Genomic DNA, 22,342 nt, shown 5'->3' on the forward strand with positions numbered 1-22,342 from the left:
GCCTCGACTTAAAAGGTTGTATTAAACGTGCTTACTAACAATAAAAAGGACGAAATCATCTTTTAAAAAAACCTCTAAATGACATTTACTGAATTACCAAAATATAAAAAAATAAAAAAAAAATCCAAAAGTGCAAAAACAATCCTATTGTTATTAATCAAATTGTTTTCCATTTAAAATGATTTAAAAATCCTTAAAACAAGATACATTTACTTGAGAAGAAACATGTAAGACATTTAGACTTGCTTTAAGAGAATGTATCTTGAATATAAGTGTATTTTGTATAAATTTTAAAGTCAGCTGATTTTTAAATTGACGGTGTTTCCTTAGTCCACAAGAGGGCGCAATAAATACATAAACCATTCAGCACTGTTATTGCATTGAACATTCCTATCCTGGCTGTTAAAAAAAGAGCATTTCATTTTCAACTAATGAAATAAATAAAATAAATAAATAAAAAGTTTTAATCGGTCCATATTCTCAAATATTAAGTCAAAAGTAAAATGAGGGGGGAAAACGCTTCAATAGACAGTTCACATGGTGTTACACTTGCACTGATTCTACTCTACTCTACTCTAGACTCAAGCTTCATAATAACAGCGAAATGCTACATTGTTTTTTATTCAGTACAGTTGTATGTAGAGTAGCAATATTCACAGATAGCAGTGGTATGCGGCTGAACTCGATGGTGAAGTGGCTCAGATTATGAGCCCAGGCCAGAGGCTGTTCAATCAGACAAAACACAACAGACTGCAACTGAACACGAGGATCTCGAGACACACATTTCCAAGTTGAACATCTTTCCTGACAAAGCATTTAAACCATTCATTGGTTAATTTGAGAAACGCTGATAAGAGAGCAAGATGCAATGGCCAAAGACCTCCACCAACTGTAAGGGGCTGTTCACACCAAACACTTTTGCATCGATCCATTTGTTTTTCTATGTAAACACGCACTAGATGAATGTCTTTGTTTCCCTTTGTTTTTGTTTATTCAGCGTCTCATGCAGGAGCACTGTTTTTTAGATGATGTGTCTAATTAAAAAATAACTTTAAAAGCATATTGCACACCTTCTTTCTGTTAAACTATTTAACAAGAATGTGATCGATCTGAAGTCATCGTATTTCAATGAGGATAAAAAAATGTAAAGAAATCAGATGTGTTTCTGATATTAATTTGCTTTCTCAAGTCACTAGCGTTAAATATGCATGAGTGTAGTCTCACGTGTCAAAACAAACACCACAAGGCATCAGTGAAGTGGTTTTTATTTCACCTCTAGAGGCCGCTCTCTTACTGTATAACAACAGCGGACCCTTCCCAGCCGCTCCAGCACCGGACGCAATGGGGAAAAACTATCAGTGTGGATTTTTGCCGATAACCGATAGTTCCAGAAATCTGATAACGGTGCCGATTAATCAGCAAAACCGATATATCGGTCGACCTCTAGTTAACAGGAGACACATTTGAGATGCATTTTATTACTAGGTGTAAAAGGCAAAGTGTCTCGTCTGACGATTTGTGAATGGATCACATGAAACGCATTTTACTATGAGGAGTAAATTGGGGTCTGTAGTGAGAGAGACTCTGTTTGAATCAAACTAATAATCCAAAATAATACAAAGACCATAAATAAAAATTTCTTCTGGATTGTATACTAAGGTTGCACACAATAACAAACATACTTTGTGACCAGTGAAGTCCTATACCCGAACAAATGACTCTTATGAGCCAGTCCTATTTTAAGCGATATATCACCCAGTAATGAAAATTCTCTCATCTTTTACTCACACTCATGCCATCCCAGTTGTGTGTAAGTTTCTTCAGCAGATCACATTTGAAGAAAAAATAGAAAAATATCTTAGCTCAGTAGGTCCTTAAAATGCAAGTAAATGGAGATTTCTATTTTGAAACTCCAAAAATTACAGACAGTCAGCATTTACATCATCCATACGACACCAGCAGTTAAATTAATGTCTTCTAAAGCGATACGATTGCTTTTGGTGCAAAAAAAAAAAAAAAAAGACCAATAAGTATTTTTTAACTGTAAACCATCTCTTCCAGGTAAGCTTTACAAGAGCGCTGAGTTCACGCGGTCTCTCGTGTGACATAATCGCGTTGGCATGTTACGGATGTAGTCTCACGTTTTTCTCTCTGTTGAGACATCCAGGATAAGCACACAAATGCACCATTGTGAAATACAAACAGATACAAATATAGATCTAAACCAAAACTAAAGAAGCTTCTGTACAGCATTCCTCATACTCACTTGTAAACAGCGCTGCTCTTCTGGCTGTGACGCACATGTCAGTTCTCAAGTCTCACGCGCCAACATGATTACATCACACCATAAGTGATTATTAATAGTTTAAAAGTACTTAAATATTGATATTTTCTGCACCAAAAGTGATCATATCACTTTAGAAGACATTAATTTAACAGCTTGAGTCATATGGATGACATTTATGCTGCCTGTCTGTGATTTCTGGAGCTTCAAATGTCTGATCATCATTCACTTGCATTTTAAGGGCCTACAGAGCTAAGATATTTTTCTGTTTTTCTATTTTCAAATGTGTTCTGCTGAAGAAAGAAAGTCATATACATCTGGAATATCATGACTGGGATTAAATAATGAGAGAATTTTTTTGGGTGAACTATCCCTTTAATGAATCATTTAAAAGGACTCCTGAATCAGTCTCAAACATTTTGAATCAACTCACTCACTGACTGACTGAAATACTCAGCAGTTCTTGACTCACTGAACCGCAAAGTCGTTACATCATTTTTAACTCGCTGTGAACCGAGAGCAGTTTCCAATTAAAAATTTTAACCAAATTATTTTGTGCCTCTAGTGGTGCCAAATGGAATGGAAAGAATAATGACTGTTCTCAAACAGGCGGATACAACTCCTGACCGCCATTGGTTGTGCAAATGTATAGTCCCGCCCCAAAGGTTTTCTCCTGAAATCCACTATCATCTCCACTCTTTTGAGCATGTTCAGCTCAAGGTTGTTGTGACAACACCAGACAGCCAGCTGATCAACCTCCCGTATGCAGACTTGTCCCCTTCACTGATGAGGCAGATGACCATGGTGTCGTCTGCAAGCTTCAGAAGCTTGACAGTGGGGTCATTTGCAGTGCAGTCATTTGTGTACAGGGAGAAGAGCAGTGGAGAGAGAATGCATCCCTGAGGAGCACCAGTGCTAAAAGCGAGGGTCCCGGACATGAGTTTTCCCAGTCTCACTAGCTGCAGCCTATCTGTCAGAAAGCTGGTGATCCATCGACAGATTGTGGTGGGCACGGAGAGCTGGGTCAATTTGGTTGAGAGAAGTTCAGGCATGATGGTATTGAAGTCCACAAATAGGATCCTTGCATAAGTCCCAGGTCTGTCGAGGTGTTGCAGGATATAATGCAGTCCCATATTGACAGCATCATCCACAGACCTGTTTGCTCGGTAAGCAAACTGAAGGGGGTCCAGCAGGGGTCCAGTGATGTCCTTCAGGTGGGCCAAAACCAGTCTCTCAAACGACTTCATGACCACAGACGTGAGAGCAACATGTAGTCATTAAGTCCCGTGTTTTTTTTGGGGGGGGGCAGAATGAACTTCACACTGCTCCAGTGATGTGTTGAAGATCTGTGTGAAGATGGGGGCCAGTTGGTAAGCGCAGACTTTCAGACAGGCATGTGAAACTCCATCTGGGCCCGAAGCTTTCCTAGTCTTTTGTTTATGAAAAACCTGGCACACATCCTCCTCACAGATTATAATTGCAGATTGAGTAGCAGGAGGGGGGTTCCAGGAGGTGTTGGTGTATGTGTGAAGTAAAGATCAGAGCGGGGGAGGAGTGTGAGACTGGGCTTTTCAAACCTGCGGTAAAACACATTCAGTTCATCAGCCAGTGTCTTGTACTTGGTGATGCTTTTCAGACCTTTCCACACAGATGCAGAATCGTTGGCTAAAAACTGTTTTTTCAGCTTTTCAGAGTAGCTTCTTTTAACCACTCTGATTTCCTTAGTTTGTTCCTGGCCTGATTGTGCAGTATTTTATCCCCACTTCTGTAAGCATCCTCTTTGGCATGTTGAAGCTGTCTGAGTTTTCCTGTAAACCATGGTTTATCATTATTGAATGATAAAATGTCCTAGTAGGGATGAATGTATCACAGAAACTGATATATGATGTCATATTATCTGTGAGTTCGTCCAGGTCTGTGGCTGCAGCCTCAAAAACACTCCAGTCAGTGCAGTCAAAGCAGGATTGTAGTTCCAGCTCTGCCTCATTGGTCCATTTCTTTACAGTCCTTACTACAGGCTTAGCTGATTTTAGTTTCTGCCTGTAGGTCGGGAGAAGATGAACCAGACATTGATCAGAGAGTTCTAAAGTTGCACGTGGTGCAACAGTGATACAGTATATTTCTGTCTTCGGTGGAGCATGTGATGTGTTTCTATTTTGGCAGTTCAAGGGTGAGGTTAGCTTATTTTAAATCTCCCAGAATAATAATATGTGAGTCCGGGTGTTGTTGCTCCGTATCTGTGATGTGATCAGCCAGCTTTTGCAACCCTGCGTTCATGCATGATTGTGGTGGGATATAAACACTCACCAGAATGAACGAGGAAAACTCCCGCTGTGAGTAGAAAGGCTACAGTTGATGAAGAGTGCTTCTAAATTAGGACAGCACATCTTCAACTCTGTTACCTCTGTACAGCAACTTTTGTTTATGTAAAAGCATGTTCCACAGCCTCTCGTTTTCCCTGATGATTCCGCAACGCGATCCGCTCTGAACAGCTGGAAGCCCGGCAGATGAAACCCGCTGTCCGGGATGGCTTCATTCAGCCAGGTTTCCGTGAAACACAGAGCAGCGGAGTTAGAAAAGTCCTTGTTTAAGTGAGCAGAAGCAGTCAGTCCATTTTGTTGGCGATGGAGCAGACATTCGGCAGATGAATACTTGGTAGTGGATGCCTAAAGCTGCGCTGACGAAGCTTCACAAGCGCGCCGCTCGCTTCCCTCGCCTGCATCTTTTGGATCGCTTGTAGAGCACCACCACGCCTCCAACTAAGATGTCTAATGAAACATCCGAATAATCAAACACCGGCAAAAAATTATCAGATATGCTCTGCCGAATAATCAGCAGTTCATGCTTGGTGAAACGGATTGGGATAGAGTGACAAAAAACATAACAAAGAAACAAAAGTAACAAAAACACTAGAGAGCTCCACACCGAAGCAGCCATCTGCGGCGCCATCTTGAAACCATCTTACACTGGAAGCTCCAGACCTTTGCTATGGTTTTAATCTTTGACTGCAGAGCCTTTTTTCTCTTTTTCAAAATAGTGACTTATAATATTTAAAGCTAATTTAAGGGAGAAAAATGTAAACTTGGTATTGGAGGAAAGAGTGTGGGCTAGGATTCTTAAAAAATGTCAAGTCTCTATCTAAAGATGCAATGGTGCGCCTTATGCAATTCAAGATTTTACATCGATTTTATTGGACCCCCTCTACATTGTATAGGCTTGGTCTTAAAGACACACCCACCTGCTGGTGATCCCAGAATTTTGGTTCAGAGTCCAGGATTTCACCTGTGAGGTCTGGACACTCAAATCTCACTCTGTCCAAGACTGTGTATTTTGGGTGATGGGGCGGTCCTGAATATAGGTGATAGTATAAAGGGTTAGAAGTTGATTCCCTATGTATAATTCTGTTTAAGTCTATTCTTGTCTTTATTGGAATCAATAAAATGTTAGTGTATTTTGTAAATGTATTTAAAAAATGTATTTTGCAATATTTTACAAATGATTTAATTTCTATTCCGTGTACAATGATGCACATTTTAAAGTTTGATCCACAAAAACACATAGTAATTTTCTTGCACCTCCTGTTCACCCCCTGTGAAGTTTTTCAAGCCTTAAAAGAAGGGGAAGACATGTAAAAAAAAAAAAAAAAAAAAAAAATGGCTGGATACATGTCTGAGCTGTTCACGGAGTGAGAGACCTGCATTGAGTCTCTTTCTTGGCAGCGTCATTGCCAGACTTTACAGGGGGATTCCAACTCGTCGAAAAAAAATCTTTTGGGGGCAGTTTTGATTTCCCTCTGCAAAACCTTCTGGAAGCATCTAACCCAGTGTGAGGAGCTCTGTATGGGGTGGAGCTAGACGTTCGCTCCCCAGTGACTTGAAGAACACTTCTTAATTACAGAAGATTAAAAGCAGTCTCCAGCAGAGTTATGTTCAGGGCCAGACTCATCTCTTTTCATATTATTAATAACCCAGCCTCACTGTTGCCTAGCAGACTGTTCTTACGCCTCCTACGGTTGTGAAGTTCACTTTTATCATCCCCTCCTCTCTTGGCTTTTTGTGCACCATCAGTGCCTGCTGTTTGACTCAATTTGGCATCCTTTGCAAGTTGTTCTTATACAGAGTGTTCCTTTGGTCTGCTTTCAATGCGCTCCTGCCGAGAAAAATGACCTGCGCTTCAATCCACACTCCGCCAACACAAACAAGCCGAGAAATGTAGCACTTCTTAATGACTTTTAATTACAGACTTGATTACAGTTGGAGAGGGAGTATAGCCATCTTTGTACAAGGTGTAGCAGAAGGCTTTGTATTTTAAATAAAATTTAGAGGCAGTTATCTGTGCGACTGGAGAGTTTTTGAATATGTCAGATTTATTCTCAGGTTTTCACACTTTTGATTACTTGTTTTGAACAAGAGTTCAATTCCATTCCCTCTTCCAGCCCCCACAGGTCTCATTACAGGTGTTCGCTTTGGCAAGCATTACTAATGCATTTGTATTGTATTTTACAAGTTAGGGGTTTGTTCAAATACCTAATCCCTGGTATTAAACTTCAGTGCATAACTCGTCCCGAACCGTTTGTGTTGCAGACATAATGATAACTCAAATCATGGAGCTTGTTGAGGAGAGTTGTGCTATTACTTTTTCCAAGCAATCAGACGTATGGCTTTTACATGATGGACAATAAAACAGGCAAAAACATCACAGACTCATTTGGATCTCCCATGGATATTATGTGGAGGGATTCAAATCATATCTAGAGACTTGGGGGTGGGCTTTTTTGACTCATTTGGGCCAGCAAGCAACCGCACAGAACACCCTAGAATCTGCCTAGTAATGCCTTAACATACACTACTGGTCAAACGTTTTGAAACACACTCGTTCTTTATTATAATTTTTTTTCTTCACATTTTAGAATAATAGTAAAGTCATCAAAACTATGGAATAATAGAAATGGAACTATGGGAATTATGTTGTGACTAAACAAAATCCAAAATAAATCAAAACTGTGTTATATTTTAGCATCTTCAAAGTAGTCATCCTTTGCCTAGAATTTGCAGACATGTACTCTTGACATTTTCTCAACAAACTTCTTGAGGTATCACCCTGGGATGCTTTTTAAACAGTATTGAAAGAGTTCCCATCTATGTTGGGCACTTATTGGCTGCTTTTCTTTATTATTCAGTCCAAGTCATCAATTTCAAAACCTTTCTTTTTTTAATTACATTTTAGTTTTATAATGAAATAAATTAATATGGTGGCACAATTATATTTTTGTCTAATTTCAAACATTTAAGCATATGCCTTCAGATAAAAAGATTTTTAAGATCATGAGAAACATTTCAGTCAAGTGTTTCAAAAGTTTTGACTAGTAGTGTATACCCAGAATCCTTTAGCAATGGCATAGCAATGCCAAAAACTTTAAGATCTAGTTTCACAGTATTATTCAGCTTCGACTTGTTCTACATTTCCATCAATCCGTTTGGTTTGGTTTGGTATTGTAATGAAGCACTGAGGAAGGTCACCTGTGACCAAAACATTTGCCATTCTGCAGCAAACCTCTCATTTTGTGGTGTATGTCCCCTTTATTCACAGTAATAGTGTGCAGGCATGAACACCTCTCTAAATATTGGTGAAAGCTCTTTACCACTTTAGATAACAACCTAAAAAAAAATAAAGTAAAAAGAGTTGACTATAGATGGTTATCTCACAAGTTGATGTGATATGAACATTTAAATGACATACTGTAGTATGGCAGAACATTTTTTATTTTTTGAAAGATGTGTGTGCAAAATGCACACATTTCTCATCAAAATAAAGTTCTTTAATACACAATATAAATGCTGAAAGTTTAAACAAGAGTTTCTCATATACTTTATAAGAAAAGATCATGTAATAAGCTTTCAAAAATATTGGGCTACATTCAGGCTTATAAGTTGCAGAACAAGCAACAGAACTGAAGTAATTTTATTATATATTATAGTCACATTTTAACTTTTTAAAAATATAAAAATTCTACATTTTATCAATTAATATTATTTTTTGAAATTATATGTATAATAATGACATGAGATGTCAATGTTTGAAATGTGTACAATTTACAAGTAATGACATTAATTTTACATTCATTTGTAAAACAAGTGCTATAATGGTACTGTCACTTTAAGAGTTTAACGTGCATCTCACAGACTCGCTCAGGTATTGCGGTTAATTTATTAACAAGAGAGAAGTCTAGTTTTTTTTTTAGCGCATCCGTGCTATTTGTGATCAAAATGAATATTTATTTGTACTTTTTTATCTGTCTGTAAAGAACAGAAAGGATATTAAAGAGCACTTATTATGGTTTTTCAAATATTACCTTTCATGAAGTGTGTGTTATAGCTGTGTGTGAATGTAAAAAAGTCTGCAAAGTTTCAAAAAGCAAAGTGCACGACAAATGGAGTTATTGACTCCCAAAAGAAAGAACAATTCTGAACACTTGAAACGAGTCGTTAGTAATTCCAGACGTACTTCCTGTATTAACCTACGTAATTTGGTAACAAAAAACCTGCCTCTGGTCTTCATTGGCTGCTCGCAAACATCTTTGACCCGCCTTCAAACACTGCGGTAGACCAATCACAACAGACTGGGACATCTGACCAATCAGAGCAGAGTAGGCTCCCTGAAAGGAGGAGTTTAGAATGAATCCTTTAGAACAGATCATTGAACGAGTCGTTTTTGACACTGGGGAAAAAAAAGGTAATGCTGCAATTTAAATTATGGGCAAATTAAAGTGTTTTTTGACCTTGGATGCATGTAAATCTATTGTATGAGACCTTTAAAACAAAATTAGGCATGTTTAAAAACCATAATAGGTGCTCTTTAAAAGACACATTATTCAATGAAAGTGGAATACGTGACACATTACATTGAAGAAATGGTCCTTTTTAAGCACTTTTCAACAAAACAAGGTGATTTTCCAGGTATTCCTGTAATTACATTTCTAAAAGTTAAATTCAAGCACTTCAATGACCTTGTGTGAACCCTGTAAACAGTGTAGAAAAAAAGCGCAGTATGGATAAAATCATGCGATAGAGAGATTGATGTTTGACGGGTCATTCATTTGATTACATGGACAAAAAAAACAATGTAGCAAATTTCAAAATATCAAGTTTTGCCTCAATATGGTTTGTCATTTTTTTGATTTGTGATATATCGAAATTCAATATATTGTCCCATCTCTAGATTTGACACTTGCATCTATCTGAAGTGAATGCATTTCAAGAGATCACTAGTGGTTCACATTTATTTAGAGTGGATAGCATTCATACTATTTATGAATTGTACTGGAGTTGATATGTACTACTCAGGATCCCCGTTTTTAAACTCTTTGGTGCGGTTGCATGGTATGCATTTTAGTTCGGAAAACAGCTGCCACTCCAACAAAAAAAAAGAAAAATTGGGCCCGAATTCACAAAAAAAACAAAAACAAAAAAACTTCAGGATAAAAGTGTATTCTAATTCATACATTTAGGGAAAACTCTTAAAAAATGATCAGCTTGTCGCTCCTAATTTTAGGACTCTAAAAATTTTCAAATAGCCCTTTAATTGTGTTTTCTGTTAAGCTGATAAAGTAGCTTATAAGTTACTCAAACTAGTCCTCACTAAACGCTGTAGTGTGAGAACATCATTGTGACGAGGAGGAGGGCGTGGCCGGGCTGTCAGCTGATCAGCGGGAGAGCGAGATAAGGGGCGGCTGGGAGTGCTGGTTGGAGAGAGTTGGTTTTAAGTTTACCATTATACTTTGTTTACTGTTCAGCCAGTTCCTTTATGTGTTACAATCATCAATGTAACCATTTGTTTTTACGTACTTTCTGCAGTCACCTACTAAAGCTGTGTATAATGCCAGACACTGGAACCAGCCAGAGACAGAAGAACTGCTTCCCTCACTTCCGTCACAATCTCAAGCTCCTCCAGTGAGTACTACAACACCTACACCTTTATTAACCCACCCATACACAGCACAGGATACTCCACTGAACACTACAACAGCTACATCCTTATACACCCAAGTAATTAGTTTTTTTTTTCCTTTGCTCGTTAATGAAAAGCCCCAACAAAATTTGAGCTTAGTATCATGTGTCTGCTGCAATTACCAAAAGCTGTTTTGTCCACTATCACTATGCTGAAGTAACTCAAGGAAGTAAACCTGAACCGGCAAAGAAGATGTGTTTTTAATTTGCATCAAAAACAAAACTCCTACGGTTCTCTTAACGTGTAAATGACATTGCTGCATCTCTGCCTGTGCAACCCCTTTAAAACTTCTACTCTTTTCCAAGTTCTCTTAACAATATAAATGATATTGCAGGATCTTTGCTTTGTATCACTTATTTAATAAACAACTTTATGGATCTTACATGACATTTCTTCACCAAATATTAATACTATTGCTGTGACTTATTAATTTAATCTATACTTGCATTTATCTTTGTATCGGAGTGCCTTTGTATACCAATAGCATGGTGGTTTTTCCACAAAATTAATCATTTAATTAATTTAATGTAATCACTTATTAATAATTATTGTCCTATCATACAACAGTTTTAAAATAATAGCGAATCATGAGTCAGACATTATATGGGTTTAGTTTGTTGTGATTAGTTTTTTATTGCTTTACAATAAAATATTTATATTATACAGTCTTGAAGCATTTATGTTGTCACATTTTAATTTGCATCTGCACAGTTAAAACATGCAGGATTTTGAGCAAATATAAATAACATAAGTAGATGTACATGACAATAACGTGTTATCAGTATTGTTCCAATCTTCAGTTTTGTTTTAAACCGTTAACGGATCATCGACAAATAAGGTTGTCAGAGGTGATTAAAAATGAGAAGTCTTTGAAAAATCTAGTTCAAAACAAGCTTGTAGAAATTTATTATTTGAGCTCATATAGGTTTCACACATTTTTGAAAAACAATTATAGCATTTTCTACAAAATATTTTCATGTGAAAATCATGACTTACAGAAAAATCTCATGTGGAAATAATAAAATTAGGGTTGTCAGTCAAATTAAAATGTTTAATAAAAAGAATATATCATGATTTAATTAATAAAAATAATCATTGCATATCAATATATACTGAGAACTAAAGATATTTAGTATATAACAATTTTAAATAATTATATATAATATGTAATGAAAATAATTCAGATACATTACATCAAATAAATGTATTGTGGCAGCAGACAAGTAAAGCATTTAGACAATCTAGAAAGAATTGTTTGTTTTATTTCCATATCTTTAAATATAACCGTGTTATTGGCCTAATTCTGTCTGCATTATTTTTAATTGTTTGTCTATTTACTGATGTGTCAGACGGACACTTTTGGAGCGTCTCACTAGTTTTTGGCATCTAGTCATAAGTTTTGCCTGTAAAGCTGGAGTCGTGCTGACTGCCCCCTACTGCCACAGATTCACAAACACATCAAGGTGTTAATCAAGCTTGAATTTCTCTGATTCAAGCTTGATTACTTAATTACTTAATTGTACCAAATGAATTTGTTAAATCGACAGCCCTATTAAATTAGGGCATTTATTAGCTCACACATGCATAGCACAGGATTCTTCACTGTGTGTTTGCCACTCCAGCTCCTACATGCAATTCCCAGTCCACTTCAGAGGTCACTGTAATTCAAACACTTCTCATAAACTGAACTGCAATGTTTATAATCAGCCATATGTGAAAACTCCTACCGCTTGGACTCGACTCTCACAAATGTGAAACACATTTCTGCTCTCGTTTCCCCTTAATGTGTATGTCCACAGACCAGCGAGCCATTGGGCTATGATCATTTAGCACAGGAACTCAGGTGTTAATGTCAACATGGAAACAGCATTCACATCCCGCTAATGTGATTTAGAGTAAAATAGGATATTCTACAAGAATAAAGTAGAGCAGGATTTGATAATATTCATGTGGAATTGGCAAGATTGTAAAAAGGCTGCAAGTTATTACACTTTGATGAAAGATTATGAAGACAGTCATTCTCTTATTTCATTGGAATAACAGGCACTGATGAATCGTGCACAATTGGACCAGGATTGTTTATTAAAATATTAAATAGGATATATTTTGATTTCATGTTGACTTGAGCAGCTTTGTGCAAACACGTCCCCATAATGTTCTCGATTTACCAGCACCCTCTCCCTCCCTTTATTTCTCTCAACACGCGTCAATCTAACGAAATCAATCCTGCACAAATGAGACGGCCTGCATCTGCTACCACCAGTGTAATGTAATGCACACTGACTAATAAATACACTTACACCTCACTCAAACTGTTTGTGACCATTCTCGTTAGCTCATCACCTCCATTTGCATAATTCCTATAAATAAAAATAAAAGCATATTAAAAACATTTTTATTAAAAACATGTTTTTCAAAGTGTGTGGAACCTAGCCATCTTTAAAGCATGTTATGTCGATTTGTTGGTTTTATTTAGCCACATTGCTGATGGCCATTTAGTCTACTCTGTGAGCAGTCTATATTGTTCTGTAGCCCTATCTTTAGTCGTCATGTTACATAAGCAGCAGTGGGTTGCTTATTGGCAGCTCATGTGAATCACAGCACTATTGTTCTGCTGTAATTCTGAGCGGTTGTTTTTGCACAGGCCGTTGCGTCAGGAGGCAGTAAAGAGTCAAACTCACACAAGGATGATGGTGTGTTCAAAGCTCCGGCCCCTCCTCCCAAAGTCATCAAGTCTGTCACTATCCCCACAGAGCCTTACCAGGACATGGTCACGGCGCTCAAATGTAGGAAAGAACACAAGGAGGTGAGTGCAAACCCTTCACACAAGAGTGCAGAAACCTGCTGTAGGGCATCAAATCAAAATATCTTCCTCTCTACATCGATTTAAAGTATTACTTCTGTGCCTCTAGCAGCATCAAACAGAATAGCAAAAGTAATAGCTATATTCGCAATGGAATACTACCTTACTACATACTAAATACTGCCTACTAATTTTTATAAATAGAAAGTAAAACAATGCATTGTGCAATGATAAATGGTCCAAACAGTAGTATGCTACATTGCTGTCACTTCTCATGTTGCTTGTTTAGAGAGCGTAGCAAATTTAGAGTGGCATCCAGCATCATCTTGGAAATAAAATGTTTGTTTGTTTTGCATTTTAAATATATATATATGTTAAAAATCACATCTGTAAGCATTTTTTATTCATTTGTCACACTGGAAATGGAAAGTCAAGTTGAGTGTATTGCATTGGTGGATACTTGACCCAGCACAGTGTGCCCTGTTGTGTACTGCACTATTTGTATGCTTACTATACTACTATATATTTCAGCCAACGTGTAAATTTGCATACTATATACTGCAGAAATAGTTCTAAACCTTTCCAAACAACATCGCCATCAGTTGAGAGAGACAGGGAGTGCTTTCACATGCTCTTTAAAAAGTTCTTTTCAATCAGACTAAAACAATCATTCATCTTTTTTAGTGTCATGTAAACACTTTAGTCCGACTGAAATTGAACCAGTCCGATTTGTGCAATGACATTCAAACAGACGTACATAATGTGATTGTAGCTCGGCTTCGTCCAGCAGACCACAACTGGCCTCGTCGTTGTGCACATGCTCCGAAAGACAGGTCACCTACTACACCAGGCGCCACTAGGGTTGCCAACCACATGTATAATATGAAATCATCCTGTATTTGAGGGGACAAAATTGTGTTCTGTATTAAATTCAGTTGGGATGGAGTTTGTCCCATGTTTTGGCGTCTCACACCCAAACAGTTGAGAACGTTTCAGCATTTGTTTGCATTTGAATCATTTTCACATTTAATTGGTAATGTTAAAAATGACATTACAATGGGGAACAAATCGCATTTTTCATCAAAAAAGGATAATTAAAACTGTAGCGTTTTATGATAAATGTTTGCCACTATTGTTGTGATTCCATTGTAAGTGCATTCACATCACAAAAATAAACATTACATTACATACGTCAGTGCTCGTTCTGGAGGAAAGAGAGGCTCAGGCAAATAACGGTGAGAAAAACTGTGGCACTTTGAATACAAAATTTTAATACTGGTTAAACACTTAACATTAGAAAATCTTATGTGTCTTTAATGTACTACAACAATCAGGAAGACAAATCAGGAGAATGAAAATGTTCTTTCATTTCCCTTGTGATTAATTGTATCTAAACTATGACACCGTAATCCAAGGAGACATATGTGTTTGATGACCAGTTAAACTTCACGGACCACATTGCAAGGACTGCCCAATCGTGCAGATTTGCTCTGTACAACATCAGGAAAATCCAGCCCATCCTATCTGAGCATGCCACCTAATCCTCGTTCTGACACTTATGCTATCCAGACTGGACTACTGCACTGGTCTTCTGGCAGGCCTTTGTGCATGTACAGTCAAATCTCTGCAATTGATTCAAAATGCAGCAGCGCGATTGGACTTCAACGAGCCCAAAAGAGTGCATGTTACGCCTCTATTCATCAAACTGCACTGGCTGCCAGTGGTTGCTCACAATAAGTTCAAGGCATTGATGCTTGCTTACAGAACAACCACCGGCTCTGCACCCTACTATCTACACTCACTACTTCAGGTCTACATGCCCTCCAGAAGTTTGCGTTCTGTGGGTGAGATGGCTCGTAGTGCCATCTCAAAGAAGCAAAAAATCACTGTCCAGGACTTTCACTTCAGCGGTTCCTTGCTGGTGGATTGACCTGCCAAACTACACCAGAGCAGCTGGTTCTCTAACAAAACATAAACAAAACTCTCATAGGGGTACTTCTCTAAACAATTTTGAAACTTGCATTACAGCACTTGTGGATACTACTGCCTCCTTAGTATGATTCGCTTCTGTTGTTCTCCTCATTTGTAAGTCGCTTTGGATAAAAGCGTCTGCTAAATTAATAAATGTAAATGTAAAATGTATATATAAGCGTTTTCTTCCCAATAAAAACCATTAATAGGTATGTTTGCTTAATGAATGAAAATAGTGGAATACCAAATAATTGATATTTTTTAGCAAAAAAACAACTACGACAAAAACGGAAGAGAAGTGGCTTAAGCTTTATTGAAACTTCGCTAAGCCTCGCGCCCCTTTGTTACCGTTGTCAAGCTTTGGAGAACTTCCCATGGGAATTGATTGGAGATTGCTGTGAACGATGCAGTTTTTGGCAAAATATTCTCATAAACCGAATGAATAATATTCTTACGTGGGCTTTGAATACAAATTGAAGTGACACTGTAATGCATATTTATCTGATGTTTTTTGTAAAATAAATTGTTAAAATACACAGTAATTTCATTGAAAACTGTGGAGACTGTGAATACAAATTGAGGCAAACCATTGTCACAGTCACTTGAAAAGGTCAAAGTTAATTTATTTCTAAAGCACATTTTAAAACAACTGATGTATACCAAAGTGCTGTACAAGTACAATTAAACAATTAGGGGGGACATTTTTATTTGGAACATAGTACAAAATAAAGTGATGAACAAAACTCAAATTACTTTGAGAAAATTATTTGGAGAAAAGAGAAAAGTGTCATTTAATGATGATTACCTGAAAAAATATACTGTAAATGAGCAGAACTGTTCATAATGTCTCATAACACTGTATAATGCCGTGAACTCTTTTTAATGTCACCTTTACTAAGAACTGAATCAATACGTAAATTAATTTATGTTAAGTTATTAGCTTTAATTTACCTTGGAGCAAATGTAGGTGTCAGTGCTGATGTTATACAAGTTAATTTGGGAATGAGGAATGACACAGTTTAATTCATAGTATGCTGTTCTAGAGATTTATTTAAAGATTAAAAAAAGAAAAGAAATGAAAAACACTTACAGGTGACCTAGCAACAAAGTGTTTTAAATTTTTTTGGTGCATTTTGAAATTAAAATCCCACTTAAAACGACTCAAACACACATTCCCGGAGCTCTCGTTGTAAAAAGGCAAACGCTTGTCAGAGAAATGGCGGTAGGGCAACAGTTGCTAAGATAGGATTGGTCAGAAATGTTTTTATGCGGGGCTTAGCGAAGGGTCAATTACAAAAGAAAACACTTAACAGAAAAATATTGTCTTTCACCGTGAATTGCAGTTTCATTCTTTTGGCAAAGGATAGAGAGAAATGTGGCTCTGTCTGGTCATTGTATTCATACATTAAGTCATGTTAAGCATTTTTCAAGGCACTTCCCTTTTATCAAGTAAACGCAGAATAAAATGTCTTGTAGCTATTTGGCTATTAGAAAGTTAGCAACCCACGTTTTTAACCTGTCGTTCTGTATTTGATGTCCTTCAAATATTTAATGACGCATTGTGTCATCTGGAAAACTACTTTGCCTTTGAGAAGCTACAATGTTTTTGGAAGTTTGGCTAGTTTAATTTCAGCATATCAGACTGAAAGCAGGTGACGCACTTATGATTTGTACATGCAAAGAAACAAAAATTCATTTGGATTGGGAATAGCTTTACTGCTGAGATGAGAGATTTGTTATGCACTTCACATTTGAATATTTTGCAACTTTATTATAAAGACCTACGCAGGAGGCAGTTAAACTTGAAAGTCAATGGCACAGAACCAATGATAATGGCATAAAGCTTTATCTTAATGTATGCAGACAAATGTGGTGCAGCTGTTTTTGAATGAAACTTGAGTTTGAATGTCACAATCGCTGCATGCTGGAAGCCCTGGCATGAACATTAGGACTGTTTTTAATAAAGTAATACACAAGGACCTTTTGATATTGTCCAGAAAGCACTGTTGTTCTGTGATGTGACCGTGTTAAAACCCACCTACATTACAACCCTCTGCCTACTGAGTAGATTATTTTTCATTTGACCTACAACTTAAAAGCTCTTTGCACTGATAATTGTACATTTAGGCAGTATACGGACCACCCTTAAATTTATGATAATTCTGTTTTCGGGGTCCTCTGGGAGTTTTATTTGTATTAGCTTGAAGGCCTATTCAGACAAGGTGTGAAATGAATCGAAGCAAATCGGTTATCCTCAAAACCCTTCACACTGGACACGAAGTGAAATTTTGTTGGGCTCTGCAAAAGGTGTATGTACCTGAATGAAAGACGAGTAGCGCCCCAGTCATTCACATGCTTAAAAAAAACAATTAGTCCTTTTAAAAATTACATTTCTATCATCATTTACCTCATGTTGTTCAAAAACCACTTGACTTTTTGTTAACTTTTTACAATAAGTTTGTATTCATTCACATTAGTTAACTTTTAGTTAACATGAACTAACAATGAACAATTCTTTATTAATCTTGACTAATGTTCATTTTAACAGATATTTTGAATTCAACTTTTTTAATGCATTATGAATTAACATACTAACCAGCAATGCACAATTGTGTTTTTATAAATTGACATTAACCAAGATTAATAAATGCAGTTGAAAATATTGTTCATTGTTAGTTTATGATGCCTAATGTATTAACTAAAGTTAACAAATACAGCCTTATTGTAAAGTGTTACCAACTTTTTTTGTTTTGTGATTTGCAATGTCAAGTTCCAAAGAGAAAATAAAACACCAAGTCTTCTGATGCCATTTGATAACTTAGTGTGAGGAACAGACTAAAGTTTAAGCCATATTTAATTGAAAACCTTCCCCTCCGCCATCTCAAATCTCATCTGCCTTGGCTCACGGTTAAATCTGGCACTCTCAAATTCAAGGCAATATTTTTGGCTTTTGATTTTAAAGGCCACACTTTGAGTGGATAGGCCTGTAAAAACATTCTGTAAATAGGCCTTGAGAGCTACAGTTGCTTGGCAACACCAAAAGACAAGAAGATGCAGTCTGAGGCCTTTTCTTAGTCATAAATGTATCATGTTTTCTGGATGTTCTCTACGAATTCACAGTGCTTTTAATTTAACTCTCCGCTCGGTTTCAGTGCATACAAATAATCGGCAGCTCCATTTCTCTGTCTCTGCAGTTATACACTGTTGTCCAGCATGTGAAGCACTTCAATGATGTGGTGGAGTTTGGGGAGAATCAGGAGTTCACCGATGACTTTGAGTATCTTGCCACTGGTCTGAAGACTGGTCAACCCCTTAACACACGCTGCCTTAGGTACAGAGAAATCCTCTCAGTGGATTCAACATAGTTCATCTTTCCATTGACCAATTTTGAACTCATCACATATTGTTTGATTGTTTGCTATACATGTGGTGTTTTCACTCTCAAGCTTGTTAATGTGTCTTTATGTGCAGTGTTATTGGTTTGGCAACGCGGTGTGCCATGCCCAGTTTCAGGATGCACCTAAGGGCTCGTGGGAAAGTGGCTCAGGTCTTTAAAACTCTCAATGATGCACCTCAGCATGCGGTAAGACAGTCTAATTCTCTTTGCAAATAGAGTGCAATAGTCTGTTTCCAAAAGTAAAAATACCATACATTTTTATAATAATCATTTTGTTTAATAGTTGAATTCCAGGTAAAGAACTACACTACCCATAATCCTGAAGAGAGATCCACCAATGGTCATGAAATTGGTTATTGAAAATGGCAAATAACTTGAATTAATAAATATTTAATAAAATGGTCTCAGCACCAAAAACATACACTTTCCCTTATACATTCATGGGTGTTTTTTCAACTTTGGGGAGTTGCACCAAGCATTGATTTTTATTCAAACTAACAGATTTATTTGTTATATGAAGCTCTCATTAAAACTGACATGGAAACTTTTCACCAGGAAAACTTCATTATTTCTTTTTGGTACTTTTCAAATGTTTTAGTCTAGTCTCAGACCAAGACTTTCAGTATTAATACATGTTTATAAACAAACCATTTTCAAATTTATTGTGTGAAAATGATTTATATATTTTTTTTCCAAACATTATGACCAGTGCTGGGTAACATTACTTTTAAAAGTAACTCGTTAGAATATTGCGTTACTCCTTAAGCAACTAAATTAATTAAAAGGTTACTTTTTATGGAAAGTAAAGCATAACGTTACTTTTGCGTTACTTTTTTCTCACCGCCACTCTCTCTTTTGCTGTGCATTCAATACAAATACAAGAGATATGTAGAGACATTACAGGTCATGCTAGCTACTGTACAGTACTCATGACAAAACAACATACTAAACAAACAGATATTTAGAAAGTCTACAATCAGTAGGTCTTCACGTCATATTTATAATAAAGACTCAGTAACTGGAATATGCATGATTTGTTTTTCCATCGACATGGTTGCCAACATGAATAATGAAGAATAACCAGTGTCTTTCCAAATGCAACAAAGTGCAACACTTGAACCTGCATCATATGTCATCACGTGCTGCCCATAGACAATGTCGAGTCAACTTGAGATGTTGTTCAGAAGTCAGGATAAAATTCAGCGGGGAATGCCAGTCTAACATGTTCAAGGAATAAGTCTGATGAATAAATGAATATTTTTCACTTAAGTCATCTCAGTGTGCACGCTTGTTTTGTGTTGATCTACGGTGCATACTGTGGACAGCCTACTGCAAATGCGCTTGTTGATACAACTTGAATAGAATTGTTTTTAATGCTACCAAAATGTCATAAAAACGGTATGTTTCACAAATCACATTACTTGTTTATTATAAAACAAAAGTTTTGAATATTTTAAGAAATTAAGACATTTTGTCTGCATACATAAACCATGTAGTACGTTGCTCTAGCCGCTGATCCAGAGTCAGCTTTTCTCATCCCATTCTCCCAGTTACAGGGAGCTGTAACACAGAGCAGTTTGGCTACATAAGTCAGTGAATTGAGTGAGTATTTCATCCTGTATATCATGCAGTGGCCTCTGCCTAAACGCATTTACTTTTTTAATTTATTTATTTCTTTTTTTTTTTTTATGCAGCAGGTATTTACACATGAATCAATCATGTTTCACTCAACCGAATGTTAAATGTTAAATGCTTAACACAGAGCAGTTCGGATGCAAACTGATCCTAGAGAAGTAGTTACGGGCATTTAAAATAAAGCAATTCTGATGCACAAACAGTCAGCGATTATTCCACGTTGTATGTATCTGTATAATCATGCCGTGGCCACAGGAAGACTTCTCCGGGCTTATTCCTGTGCTATATGAACTACAATGCCCATCTTGCCCCTCTTTGAAGTTTGCACACTTTTACTTCTGATTTATCAGAATGCATTGCTTATTTTAAAAAATAACTCCGATATTTTGTCTAAAATAAAAAATATTGTTACTTTACTCATTACTTGAAAAAGTAATCTGATTACGTAACACACTTAAAACACACTTTTATGACAGTTGAGGCATCATTTCCACCACACCGAACATTTTGCCCCTAATAAGTTTGTTTACGTGTTAATCAAGTGAACAAAAGTGCGAGTGATGAGAATGCTTGAGATGAAATATGAGACAAAGAAAAATCAAGGGAAATATCAGTTGAGAGCTGAAGATTTTTATTGGCCTTCATTTCATGAAATGAATATTTCCAAATTATGTAAAAAGTGTGAAAATCTGATTTAATTGTGTGTATTTAGGTAGGGATATTGTACAGTCAGCCGGTTGTTATCGGACAATAAACCCTGAAAAGGTGATCAGGAACTCTTGTATCACCCTGAAGGGGTTTATTTTGCAATAACAACTCTCTGACTTTACAATATCCCGCTTATTACATGGCTGCTAACAAAATAAATAAATACATGGGCATAAATATTGATTTGAGTTGAAATTATGTCATTATGTGAGAAGAAATAAATCACTGAACAGCTGAAATCTACCTCCGGTTTGTGTCAGAGTTCGGTTGGTGTTTATTCTGTGCAAATGCAATCTGACTCCTCATTATCCAGCTTATTACAAGACTACTTGCCAATAAATAAATAAATGCACATAAAACATTGATCTGGGTTGAAATTATTTTATTAGCTTACTTGTAGAGCAATCAGAGAAGCAGGAGAGATGGCTCACAGAACCTGGATGATCAATTGCTAGTGCTAAAGGTGCCAAAAGTTGAAGAAACACCTTCATATAAATTTTAACCTGAAATCTTGATGTCGGTTCACATTTAAAACATTAAATCTCAAACTCTCATTCTCCACAATATTAATCAGCTGGCAGAATGTGGCTGTCCGCTTTGTTACAGCAGTCGTTAAGCTGCGTTCATGATTCACATCAGGGCATCAGCATCAACCGCCGCTTTAAACGCCACACGAAATCGCTTGCAGACAAAAACGTCTCATTCTGTGTTCTGGTGATAGTTAAGACTTTCATTGCTTCTGTGGTAATTAAATGCACCTTTTGCTGAAAAATACTTGACTTCTGTCACAAGTTCCACCTAGGCTTGTTGTTGACAACAAATAGCATTAAGAGCTCCTTTTCCCTTCATTTTACCACTTTATCACTTAATTGCTTGCATTAATTTGACAGCTCAAAAAAAACACAAAAAAACCATCATGGACTTATGTGTGAACCTCCCAAATGTCATCAGCTGGTGTCTTATGTTTAAACGTCTTTTCCTTTTCTGTTTGTGACCCTCAGAATCTAGCTCTGTGTTCAGCCTCTCTGATGTACATCCTCAGCAGAGACCGCTTGAACATGGACCTGGATCGAGCCAGTCTGGATCTCATGATCCGATTACTGGAGTTGGAACAGGACAAATCCACAGCTGATCAGCTGACAGCGAGAGAGATGAACAAAGTGAAAGAAAAGATTCGTAAACTCTGCGAGACAGTTCACAATAAGCATCTGGACCTGGAGAACATCACGGTAAACTTCTCTTGCTCTTGTATTCATCAGTGTGTCTGCCCAGATTTTGTCATGCACTTCTGCATTTTTTTTCCGTTATGGCCTTGTGCTGTACACATCCAATTTGGTTTTCCAGTCTGATCTTTGGGGATGGACTGTCTGCACTGTCACATGCAAGTGATGAAACATAATCCATTGTTTTCAAGCAGAAGTCAGTATCTGGTGTGCTATAGAAATGACAAGCTCAATGCCAAGAGACTTTCTTCTGCAACAGAAGCTGTCAGTGTGGAAAGAGTGGACGTAAAACTGGAAATTTGCCTCTGCTCATG

The 22,342-nt window shown here is 37.0% G+C and overlaps 1 protein-coding gene across 2 annotated transcripts in view; it reads left to right on the forward strand.

Moving 5' to 3' along the window:
• LOC127427098 (wings apart-like protein homolog) overlaps positions 1 to 22,342 on the forward strand; it is a 90,134-nt gene that overhangs the window by 39,174 nt on the left and 28,618 nt on the right. For both annotated transcript variants that reach the window (XM_051674464.1, XM_051674465.1), the window contains exons 6-10: positions 10,138 to 10,233; positions 12,936 to 13,097; positions 18,260 to 18,396; positions 18,537 to 18,648; positions 21,807 to 22,034. In XM_051674464.1, coding sequence (XP_051530424.1) covers positions 10,138 to 10,233; positions 12,936 to 13,097; positions 18,260 to 18,396; positions 18,537 to 18,648; positions 21,807 to 22,034 — 735 coding nt within the window. The remainder of the gene's footprint in view (positions 1 to 10,137; positions 10,234 to 12,935; positions 13,098 to 18,259; positions 18,397 to 18,536; positions 18,649 to 21,806; positions 22,035 to 22,342) is intronic.

Source organism: Myxocyprinus asiaticus, chromosome 36 (genome assembly GCF_019703515.2).
Source record: "Myxocyprinus asiaticus isolate MX2 ecotype Aquarium Trade chromosome 36, UBuf_Myxa_2, whole genome shotgun sequence".
Lineage (NCBI taxonomy): Eukaryota > Metazoa > Chordata > Actinopteri > Cypriniformes > Catostomidae > Myxocyprinus > Myxocyprinus asiaticus.